A 12,345-nucleotide genomic window follows, 5' to 3' on the forward strand; every position below is an offset into this window, starting at 1 on the left:
GATACAGGAATCCCTACAAAACCTGCCCCCCTTTTTCCTCCACATACAATAAAAGAGATACCACTGAAATGATGTCAAGATTGGAGAAGTAAGAAAAAAAATCTGTAAAATCCTCTTGGGCAAGATCCACTTTTTTCATTTTACTGCCTTCATTCTACAACTGGGAAATTTTTTGGTTTTGGGGGGTTTTTTTTGGGCCTTTACTGTTCCAAATTCTTCCAAGCCCAAATTGAAACTAAATAAGCATATTTCCAGCTAAAACTGCTCACTCCTCATCAGCTTATTCTCCTCACAATTTCCATTTGAGTAAACTAAAATTCAGATATTTTCCTCTATTCTTTAATGTTCTAAAACGTGTTCCTTAGAGTACCTAAAATAACATACAAACATTGGGACTATCTTTGAGAATGTTCTAATGTGGTCTTCAACAAAAAACAAACATTAAGGAGGAGGAGGAGGAATATAAAAAAGAAAATACTCTAAAAAGTAGACTTGCTTTGAAGCCCTTTCTCTTCCCTGGGTAGTCTTGGAACGCTTAGTAACAGTTAGCTATTGTATCCCTTATGCCCATTTTCTACACTCTACTTTTATTTTCCATATTCTTTCCATTTAAGATTCTTTATACCATAAATGGATATTTGCTCTCTTCTAATTGCTAAATTCATTACGAAAGCTTAAAACACAGAAAGGAGAAAAAAATCAGGTAGAAATTTAGTAGAGTTTCACTTCAAGCTAAGGATCTGTCTTAGATGCAAATTATTATCTTGAAGCCTTCCCTTGAAGAGTCACCTCATAGTTCTCATTTGTAGATGCTCAAATGATACTCTCATTTCTAGATAAATCTCCCCAATCCTTGACATTATGCAAACCCTTGACCTACACCTTTGAAATCTTCCCCCATAAAGACTGACCATGTAATCCTAATTCCAAGTATTTGGTTGGCTACTATTTTCCAGGTTTGCCTCAATGCCCTCTCTTCCTCCATTTATTTCCCACACAGCCACCAGAGTGATCTTCCTAAAACTTCAGTCAGCCTGTGTCCCTCTCTTACTTAAAACTTCTCAATGCTCCCATTACTCATATGAAATCCAAACCATTCAGTGGGCCCAAATTGTTTTTCATGACCTGGCCCCTCTTTGCCCCCAATATGACACTATTCTTCAAGAAGTCCAACCAGTCACTAGGTGAAAAGTCAGTTTTACTGAGGCCTCCTATATGGGAGTGGCACTGGCTCACCCCCACAGAAACAGATACCTCTTCCAGGTAGGGGTTACCCTTTCCTGCCCACAGAGGCTTAGAGAGCACCACCATCTGGGGGCTTATGGAATGTCTGATCCATCGGCACGAAATCCCCACATAACATAGCATCTAACCAGGGAATCTGCTTCATAGTCAAAGAGGTGTGTAGGTGGGCCCATGACCAAGAGATCCACTGGCCATCGCATACATCACACCACCCAGAAGTAGCCATCCTCACAGGATGCTAGAATGGCCTACAGAAACCATAACGGAAGCATTATCGAGACAATATTTGGCAAAAATGAGTTGCTAGCCTTTAGGATGCAGTACACATGACATGAGAGACCTCCATAGAGCTCCATGCCCTCAAAAGGGAGAATACAGGAGTCCAGGAACCAAGAGGTGGAAGCAGGAGCAGTCTCACTTATTAGCACTCCCCGTGACCCACTGGGAGACTCTTTGCTTCCCACTTCCACAACTCTGGGCTCTGGAGGGTTAGTTTGTGGTCCCAAACAGGACACACTCTTGCCAGGGAATACAGCAAGGGTCCCAATGAACTACAAGCTACAACTTCCACCTGGACACTTGGAATTCCTTGTGCTCAGGGACTAACAGTCAAGGAAAGAAGTCACTATCTTACATGAAAAAATGTTCATCATCATGAGCAATCAGGGCGATTCAAATCAAAACCACATTGACATGTCACCTTACACCAGTTAGAATGGCCAAAATTAACAAGACAGTAAACAAGTTTTGGAGGGGATGTGGAGAAAGGGGAACCCTCTTACACTGTTGGTGGGAATGCAAGTTGGTGCAGCCACTTTGGAAAACAGTGTGGAGATTCCTTAAGAAATTAAAAATAGAGGTTCCCTATGACCCTGCAATTGCACTATTAGGTATTTACCCCAAAGATATGGATGTAGTGAAAAGAAGGGCCATCTGTACCCCAATGTTCAAAGTAGCAATGGCCACTCTCACCAAACTGTGGGAAGAACCAAGACACCCTTCAACAGAAGAATGGATAAAGAAGATGTGGTCCATATATACAATGGAGTATTGTGCCTCTATCAGAAAGGATGGATACCCAACTTTTGTATCAACATGGATGGGACTGGAGATTATGCTGAGTGAAATAAGTCAAGCAGAGAGAGTCAGTTATCATATGGTTTTGCTTATTTGTGGAGCATAAGGAATAACACAGAGGATATGGGGAGATGGAGAGGAGAAGTGAGTTCAGGGAAATTGGAGGGGGAGATGAACCATGAGAGACTGTGGACTCTGAGAAACAAACTGAGGGTTTTGGAGGGGTAGCGGGGGTGAGAGGTTGGGTGAGCCTGGTGGTTGGTATTATGGAGGGCACATATTGCATGGAGCACTAAAGGTGGTGCATAAACAATGAATTCTGGAACACTGAAAAGAAATTAAAAAAAAAGAAAAGAAAAAAAAATAATTGCCCATTAAAAAAAAAAAGAAGTCATCATCTTAGTAGGTATATGCTGACCTTAATCAGCAGGAGATAGGGCTGCTTTTACATAGTGGAGACAGAGAGGCATAGGTGTGGACTCAGGTGAGCCATTGGGACCCTATACACGCTGCCTGCTACTCTGCCACACAGTGATCGCTATGAACGGGCACGCAGAACAGTGGCCTGAGAAGCTCAGATCCCTCACAAATGAAGGTTTGGGGCACACCACCCAAAGTCACGAGGACCTGCAGTGATTATAGAAGAGTATGAGTGGAGTTAAAGTAAACAGTCAAAAAGGGAAATGAGGAGTACCATTGGTGACTAACTGAACCCATGGGGACTGTAGTTTGTCCCACTGACCTCCCTGAGAAAAAGAGGCAGAGAACAGTGAGGTAAGTGCTCCCCAAGCTGACAGACGCAGATGTGTGTGGCACGAGGACAGGGCTCTGGTGACTAGGTCAGATCACCCTTTGAGGGAACCCTGCCTGCAACACCTTCGCGCCTGTGCTGCAGCACTCCCAGCAAGTCCATGCTTGCCCTGGGCTGCTCCAACCAACGACTGGCCACAGCAGGGTACCAGCACGGGGCAGCCAATAGCATAGGATTCCCCAACTGATAACATTTCCCCCCTGGGAACCCCCCTATTGCCTTAGTTGAGACATTCTAAGAACTGTACTTCAGTCGAAGTTCTTCCCAAATCATTCCTTCTTGAACTCTTCCAGCAGGGGTTAAATTTGTGTCCAGTCTTAAGACCTCAACTCATCATTCTTGCCTCTCCCTTACCCTTCACAAGGATTTCTTCCAATACATCTTTTGCATTCCCAATCCCATTTTGGTTTCTGCCCCTCAGAAGACCAGAACTGACCAAGAGTGGTCCAACCCAAGAAGTGGTAACGTGGAATTTGGAAACTGGATCACTCATCCAACTGACAAAAGAGTCTGACTGGAATATGGGGCAAGAAGTATGTCTTGCACAAGGTGGGAGCCCAGTGCTGATGATTTCCCCCTGGTGATCTGGGAAGTGACTGCTGGAGGGCAACACTCTGGTAATAGCTCAGGAATTTGAAAAATATGCTATAAGGATAGGCAAGAAAGTGTACTTCTATAAGGAGCATTTCACCAGGAAGATACCAAAATGCTAAATTTGACTATACCACCTGTATATTCCACTATATAGTCTGTTTTTTTAAATATAAAAGGGAAAATTGACAGAATTCTAAACAAAAGTTGGCAAATCCATAATCATAGAGTTTTTGACATCTCTCTTTCTGTAGTGATGGTAGTAACAGTAATTAATAATTTAAAGGTTAATGGCTAACTGATTGCTTATTAGGTACCAGGCATTTTTCTAAGTACTTTACATATTTTAATTCATTTATTCTTCACAATAACCCTTTGGGATAGATACTTGTGTTGCCTCTGTGGCCAATGGGGAAATTGGGGGTAGAGAGATTAAGAAGATTGTTCAGAGAGGGGTGAGGATACAGAGAGGGGTGAGGGACAAAATGAGTGAAGGGGAGTGGGAGTGGAAGGTACAGGCCTCCAGTTGAGGAATGGTGAGTCAGGGGGATGAAAGGCCCAGTGTGGGAAGGTAGTCAATGGCACTGTAACAGCGTTGTATGGAGACCAACGGGAGCTACACTTGTGGTGAGCTCAGCCGAACCAACAGGGTTGTCGAGTCACTGTGTTGTACACCTCAAACTAATGTAATGCTGTCATAGTGTCAACTATGCTTCCATTAAAAAAAAAGAGAGAGAGAGAGAGAAAGAAAATTGCCCAAAGTTAACTAGTTAGCAGCTGAACCGAGATTTAAACCCAGACCGTTTGATTAGCGTTCTCTTCTTATACATGTTAGAGAGCAAAACTATGGAGCAAACAATCTGAGGGGTTTGAAGTGGCGGGGGGGTGGGGGGGTGGGAGGTTGGGGGAACCAGGTGGTGGGTATTAGAGAGGCATGGATTGCACGGAGCACTGGGTGTGGTGCAAAAATAATGAATACTGTTATGCTGAAAATAAATAAAAAATAAATTTAAAAAAATTAAAAAAAAAAACTGTGGAGCAAAGAAAAAGATCAGCAGTGGGGGGCAGGATGGCAAGATGAATACGCAGGCAGAGCACAAGACTTTTAGGGCAGTGAAAATCCTCTATGATATTATAATGATGGATACATGTCATTACACATTCGTCCAAACCCAGAGAATATACATCACCAGTGAACCCCCAGGTAAGCTTTGGGTGATAATGATGTGTAGGTTCACGCTTGGTTAAAAAAAGGTACCACTCAGTGATGTCGACAATGGCGGAGGCTGTGCACATGATATGCAAGGGCTTATGTGTATGGGAAATCTCGGTACCTTCTTCTCAGTTAAAATTGCTCTTAAAAAAATAAAGTCTTCATAAAAAAGTGTTTATTTTATTTTATCCAGCATTTCTTGATATCTTGCAGTAGGAGGATTTTTGGTCATCTTGTCCTATACATACTGGAAATACAAGGACTGACAACTTTACAATTAAATGTTATCTCTTTTTTCTGTATTATCTCAAAGGAGGCACTGCCTTATTTAGGCTATTTCAAATCAAGTCCTAAATCTTTTTGCATTATTGTGCTTAGATGACCCTCATCTAAGTTATGACCCTCATCTTTGAGATGCTTGGTCTTAGTGGAAGGTACAATCAATAACTAAACATAACACTTTCTGAAAATTATGATAGTAGTGACATGTGAGACCAAGGACCTACACATAGTAGGGTGTGATCAACTCTTCCATAGAAGGTGGCCCAGAAAGACTCATCTCAGAGGAGGTGGTATTTATAAAAACAAAATGAAAATGAAAACAAAATTCTCTTTTTTTCCCTAATCATAATAATATACAGTTATTTTTAAAAATGGAAATACAAAAATTGTGAAGAAAAAAGTAAAAAAGCAACTCCTACCATTCATAAATAACCATTACTAACCTTTTATTGAAGAAGACACCAGTCAGAAAAGAGTGCTGGGATTAGTTAATATCTATCATAAGCACAGAGAGTGATATTATAAATATGTGTATGTATGTGTAAAGTACATTTTATGCTTATGTATAAATACATATACATGACAGTGATAAATATATGCCATCCTATTGTATGTTTGTATAGACATGATTCTATACAATTTATGATTTGTTCATATATAAATTTTGGAAAATTAAACATTTCTTATTCCTGATTTTGAGTTCATATTTTCTTAGCCTTGTCAGAGGCTTGTCTATTTTATTCATATATTTTTAAAAGATTTTATTTATTTCACAGAGAGAGACAGAGATCAAGAGATCACAAGTAGGCAGGCGGCGGGAGGGGGTGGGGAAGCAAGCCCCCTCAAGGAGCACAGTGCCTGATGCGGGGCTGAATCCCGGGGCTCCAAGATCATGACCTGAGCTGAAGGCAGAAGCCCAACCCACTGAGCCACCCAGGCATCCCTATTTCATTCATATTTTCAAAGAACCAACTGAAAAAGCATGTCTTTGGAAATTTAAGCATGTCTTTGGAAATTTAAAAAGCATGTCTTTGGAAATTCAGGGTCATGTCTTTGACCCTGAATTATTTAAATAATTCAGGGTCAAAGATGAAATCACATTGGAAATTACAAAGTACTTGAAACTAAACAGAAATACAAACTTGTGGAATGCAGCTAAAGGGAGGTCTGTGGGGGAATAGGGCAACTGAGTGATGGGAATTAAAGAGGGTGCACATGATGTGAAAGGCACTGGACATTATATGCAACTAATGAATCACTGGACACTACCCCCAAAACTAATGATGTACTCTATGTTGGCTAATTGACTTTAAAGGCAAAAAAGTGATCAAAGGGATATTGTAGCTCAAAACTAGGGAATCAGCATTCAACTAAAAAATTAGAAAAAGAGCAAATGAGTACACCCAAAGAAAATAGAAGGAAATATACAGAAATTAATGAGAAAAAAAATTAAAAAGAGAACATCAGTAAAAAGTACCAAAAGTTGGTTCTTTAAAAGGATAAATAAAGTAGACAAATCTTTGGCAACACTGAAGTGTGGGGGGAGCTCGATATCAGAAATGAAATAGAGCATATAACCACACATAGAGTCAGAACGTTCTAAAAAATCATAATTGAGTATTAACGAACCTTGGAGACAAAGTTTTCTAAAAATTGTAACTTACTAAATCTGTCTCAGTAAGAAATAGTAAATAAACAAAAGGCACCTAGAACTACTAAAGACATTGAACGGGTAGCTTAAAATATAACTGTGAAACAGTTGTTGGCTATTGGAGTTTAATCACCTTCCCTCTTGGGATAGGGAATGCCATAGTGTCCTCTTATGTTTCAGAGGAGTTGGAGAGGTTCCAAGTATCTCCACCCTGGTAAAGGGGCTGAGCTTCAGAGTCACAATTAAAATGACTCAGAGAAGTTGAAACTGCTCAGCGACCGGCCAACCCTTTAGATGAATTTATGCAGTTAGGACATTAAGAAGGTCTTAAACAATGGAATGTTGCCTCTCCTCAACAGGAAGTTGGAAGAAACATACGACTGGTTTTTGGTTTTCAAAAGTTCTGAAAGACTAGACAAAACTAGCTAGTGTAACAAAGCAGCTTCTAAGGGATGCAAAATGTGAGCCTTTTACAGAACGTGAGGCCCATTTAAGTCTGAGAGCTTAAAAAAAAAATTATTGATTAAATTTTGCAAAAAGGCAGGTGAAGGACCTGGGATGCATTCCTACCAAAAGTGCTATGGAAGAGCGTTTTTAAATTGTTACAGTGGGCCACCGTGTTCGCGGCACTCATTTCATTCGGAAATATACCTGTAGGCTTTCAGGCTGACGCGCATCGGCTCCGGGAGTAACTGGCCCAGTGCCCCACTCCCGAGCTTCGGAACCCAGTCGCGGGCTGGAACCCGCAGTTCCGCCTTCTGCCGCCCGCGCCCAGAATCTCCGCAGCCGTCCCGGCCGCACAGCGACCCACCTCCTCGGCGTCCTGGCCCAGCGGGATGCCCAGGCCCTTGAGCCCCTCCTGAAGCTCGCGGATGTCCACCACGCCGTCCTTGTTGTGGTCCAGCCTCTGGAAGAGGGTCTCGTAGCGCGTCGGCGGCTCCGCGTCCTGGCAGGCCGCCGCAGGCAGCACGAAGCCCCGCAGCCAGCGTAGCATGGTCCGGGAGGCGAGGGTCGGCTCAGCCCAGGGGGGTCACGGGGACGAGGACTGCCGGGCGCGACGAAGTCCTGCGCGACGGCCGCCGCCTGGCTTCGAGGGGTTCGCGGCGTCCAGGGAGCAAGAGCAGAGGCCGACCCCGGCCCAGCCCAGCTCCGCGCGCAGGGAGTGGCCGCTCCCGCTGCTACCCGGGGAGGAGCTCGCCGGGCGCGGGCCTCCCTGAGAGGCGTGGAGGGGCGGGCCCGGAGCTGCCTGGCAGGGGCAGGAAGTGAGAGGCCGGCGGGTGGGTCTCGGGAGGGGCGTTGGGACCTGGGGAAGGAGTTCCGCTCTTTCTCCGTCCAGCTGTCAGAGGTGCAGGTTGGAGGAGGAACCCCCCCCCCCCCCCCCCCCCCCCCGAGGCCTTGGTTTGGGGCCTCCGCTGATTAAGTGCTGGGGGACGGGGGAGAGAAAGTTCGAAGCTTGGGTTACTCCACTTCAAGCCCCCATACCTAACAGCTCGGAGTCTGCAAACTGCCCCCAGGTAGTCAGCCTTCTCTGCATAGACATTTGGGACCCGTCGGGCGGCACAGATCTCGGACTTTTTCCGAGAGGCTCCACAGATACTACCCATCTCTGGGCCTGTTTTCTATTGACAAAAATGAGGAAATTGAGTGCTTGCTCTCCTGGGTTGGGAATTCTTCTTTAAGAAGCAGAGGAGTTAAAGCTGAACAAAAGCAACACCTGAAACCAATACAATATTACATGTCAATTACACCCCAATAAAACTGGGGTATCAGAAAGAGAAATTCAAGGTTCGTCGAGGTGGGTGGCGGTAAAAAGAAAGACGACTTGGCTCTACAGCTTAGTTTGATCTGCCCGCTGATAAATCACAGGATTTGCCAACAGCATTTGTGAGCAAAACCTCAGGCCCCTGACTCTCGGGGATGGGTGCAATTCCAAATTTAGGGCTTACTTCATAACATGGAATAAGACCGGGATCCTTGGACGTCGAAAATGCCTTCCGCTCTGTAAACCTGGAAATGTGGCAGAGCCTCTCTGAGCAGCCTCTTATCAGTAAAATGAAAGCAGGAATATATGCCTCATGACAATGTTGTAGATTGGATGCAAAAGGTCTTAATACCCACAAGTGCCAAATGGGATATCATAAACTAATAATTTTCTGTTCATTCATAGCTGCTAAATAGAAACCGTCATTGCATTCCTTTATTTACAGAAAATACAACTGGGTACTTGTAAGGCTCTCCCCACATACTCTGAATCACTAAACAAACACTAGTTCTTCCAACAAAACCCAGGAACTTGAACCCTGAGTCACTTCCCCCATATCATTTTATATATTTAAGATATATGTGAATCTAGAGTTGCAAATTGAGGGCTGTCTGTTTAGTTAAATCACGGTGTGATCAATTTATTTCTTTATATTACTTCCAATTTCTGGTCTTAAGAATTATCCTGTTCCTTGGAAAAGCCTTCCAATGTCATCAGATTGTTGTATCTGTCCTTAATAACCTCTTTTAACCTCCACTGTGTATACTCTGCACTCGGAAATGCTGCTTGAAATAGTCATCCCAGACTTGAATAGTTTTTTAACATTCTTTTTTTTGCAGTAATTGGAGAAATTGTCCATCAAAATTTTGACTGAGAAAATTTATGTTCACACAAGAACTTGTACAAGAAAGATTATAGCAGTTTTTTTTTTTAAAGATTTTATTTATTTATTTGACAGACAGAGATCACAAGTAGGCAGAGAGGCAGGCAGAGAGAGAGGAGGAAGCAGGCCACCCACCGAGCAAAGAGCCCGATGTGGGGCTCGACCCCAGGACCCTGAGATCATGACCTGAGCCAAAGGCAGCGGCTTAACCCACTGAGCCACCCAGGCACCCAATTATAGCAGTTTTATTCATGATCACCAAAACCCAAGAACAAACAAAACATCCTTAAATGGCTGAATGGATAAGCAACTTGTGTTGCATTCATACAATGGAACACTACTTAGTGATAAAAGGGAATAAACTACTATACAATACAGTACACGACATTCTGGAAAAGGCAAAACTATAGGGACAGAAAACAGACCAGGCGTTGCCAGGGGCTACAGCGTGGGAGGTATTGACTATGTAAGAGCATAGGGAGATTTGAGGGGTGATGGTACTGTTTAGGTTTTGATTATGGTGGTGGTTATACAACTATGACTTTGTTAAAAATGCACACCACTGTACACTAAAAAGGTTAAACTTTACTCTGTGGAAATTATACCTCAATAAATCTGACTTTAATTAGTACCTGACTTAAACACGAGTAAAATAGAGTAAGAATTCTTAGTTCAAAATACCAGTGTGAAAATCAAAAACAGTTCATAATGTGTTGTTACACAACACTATGGCTACAGACCAGCAGCATCAGTATCACTTGGGAACTTTTTAGGAAATAGTCTCAGGACCACCCCAGAGCTGTACTTATGCAAGAGCCCCAGGTGATCCTTTCCTATATTAAATTTTGAGACACTCTGCTAGTAAAAGTAATACCATTCAAAGTGTGGTTTGCACTCTAGTGCCAGACTGCGAGCTGCTATCTGTTCACAACAAGCTAAATCAAAGATTTAGAAGCATTTAGAAACTTTATAGCAGTTTTGATGGAGTACTTTTGTTTGTTGAATCTGATAATAGCTCATGAATTGTCTTTTTAATTTCACTTTTCTAATCATTTTTACTGAATTTTACAACAGTATCTGTCCACAACAGATTAAGAAGACACTGTTACCGTACAGAATAAAAGTAAAGTCAACAATAGAAACTTCCTGCATGAGTAGGAAACGTTCACAGTTGAATCTCTCTTCAGTGCTTTGGAAGAAGTTGGGGAAAAAGGATCCTTCTTTCAAAATGGCAATGGTATCAGAATTCCTCAAACAGGCCTGGTTTATTGAAAATGAAGAGCAGGAATACATTAAAACTGTGAAAGGATCCAAAAGCGGTCCTGGGTCAGCAGTGAGCCCCTATCCTAGCTTCAATCCATCCTCGGATGTTGCTGCCTTGCATAACGCGATAACAGTTAAAGGTGTGGATGAAGCAACCATCATTGACATTCTAACTAAGAGGAACAACAGATTAAAGCAGCGTATCTCCAGGAAAAAGGAAAGCCCCTGGATGAAGCTCTGAAGAAAGCCCTTTCTGGTCACCTTGAGGAAGTTGTCTTGGCGCTATTAAAAACTCCAGCCCAGTTTGACGCTGATGAACTTCGTGCTGCCATGAAGGGCCTTGGAAACTGATGAAGACACTCTGGATGAAATTTTGGTATCAAGAACTAACAACGAGATCAGAGAAATTAACAGAGTCTATAGAGAAGAACTGAAGAGAGATCTGTCTAAAGATATCACCTCAGACACATCTGGAGATTATCGGAATGCTCTGCTTTCTCTGGCTAAGGGTGACTGATCTGAGGATTTGGGCTTGAATGACGACTTGGCTGATACAGATGCTAGGGCTTTGCATGAAGCAGGAGAAAGGAGAAAGGGGACGGATATGAATGTGTTCATTACCATCCTTACCACCAGAGCCTATCCCCATCTTCGCCAAGTGTTCCAGAAGTACCACAAGTACAGTAAGCACGACATGAACAAAGTCCTAGACCTGGAGATAAAAGGCGACATTGAGAAATGCCTCATGGCTATCGTGAAGTGTGCCACAAGCAAACCGATGTTCTTTGCCGAGGAGCTTCATCAGGCCAAGAAGGGTTCTGGAACTCGTCATAAGACCTTGATCAGAATCATGGTTTCCCGTTCTGAAATCGACATGAATGATATCAAAGCGTGCTACCAGAAGCTGTATGGTATTTCTCTCTGCCAAGCCATCCTGGATGAAACCAAGGGAGATTACGAAAAAGTCCTGGTGGCTCTCTGTGGAGACTAACATTCCTTTGATGATCGCAAGCTTCTTGATCAGAAGACTTAATCCTATCTTTTCATTCCATATCATAGACTTAAATGGGAAAGTTTTCTCAGCGGGATTACATTCTAGCTAAATGCTTTCTGAAAAATATAGCCTATAAATCATTTTTATATCACAACTCCATATAATACAAGTTTTTTTAAAAAAAAAAAAACTATATTTATCCCAAGCTATAAAAACCTCATAAGCAGGTTGTTCTAGTAACATTACCTGAGAAAGATGTTTGTGCAGTAGAAAATAAAATGATTTTGCAGGACAAAAAAAAAAAAAAAAAAAAAAGAAACTTCCTGCATGAGAGAATAAAACTTTACATAGACATTTAAACATCTGCAAGAGAGAGGGCATCCCTACCCATTTCTGTGTTAATAATTCCCAAAGACCAGTGGTTCCTGTAGAGGTCAAGAGGAGAAACTTTGAACTCTCTCAGATTTCCTTACCCTGATTCATTTCTGTGGTCAGGACAGAAGTTGGGGGTTCAGCCCAATTCAGCTTGCAACTATTTTTCCCAGCTTCTAGCTGTTTTAAGTACTACCATCT

General features: G+C 42.6%; 1 protein-coding gene and 1 pseudogene across 1 annotated transcript in view; one reads left to right on the forward strand and one right to left on the reverse strand.

Annotated features, from left to right (window-relative positions):
* LOC132001227 (mitochondrial adenyl nucleotide antiporter SLC25A24) overlaps nt 1-8,092 on the reverse strand; it is a 50,155-nt gene extending 42,063 nt beyond the window's left edge. The window contains exon 1 of the mRNA XM_059375597.1: nt 7,682-8,092. Coding sequence (XP_059231580.1) covers nt 7,682-7,864 — 183 coding nt within the window. The 5' untranslated portion in view covers nt 7,865-8,092. The remainder of the gene's footprint in view (nt 1-7,681) is intronic.
* Nucleotides 8,093-10,669: 2,577 nt separating this feature from the next.
* Nucleotides 10,670-12,069, forward strand: LOC132002274 (annexin A1-like; annotated as a pseudogene).
* The last annotated feature ends 276 nt before the right edge of the window (nt 12,070-12,345 follow it).

Source organism: Mustela nigripes, chromosome 14, assembly GCF_022355385.1.
Source record: "Mustela nigripes isolate SB6536 chromosome 14, MUSNIG.SB6536, whole genome shotgun sequence".
In the NCBI taxonomy this organism is placed as follows: Eukaryota; Metazoa; Chordata; class Mammalia; order Carnivora; family Mustelidae; genus Mustela; species Mustela nigripes.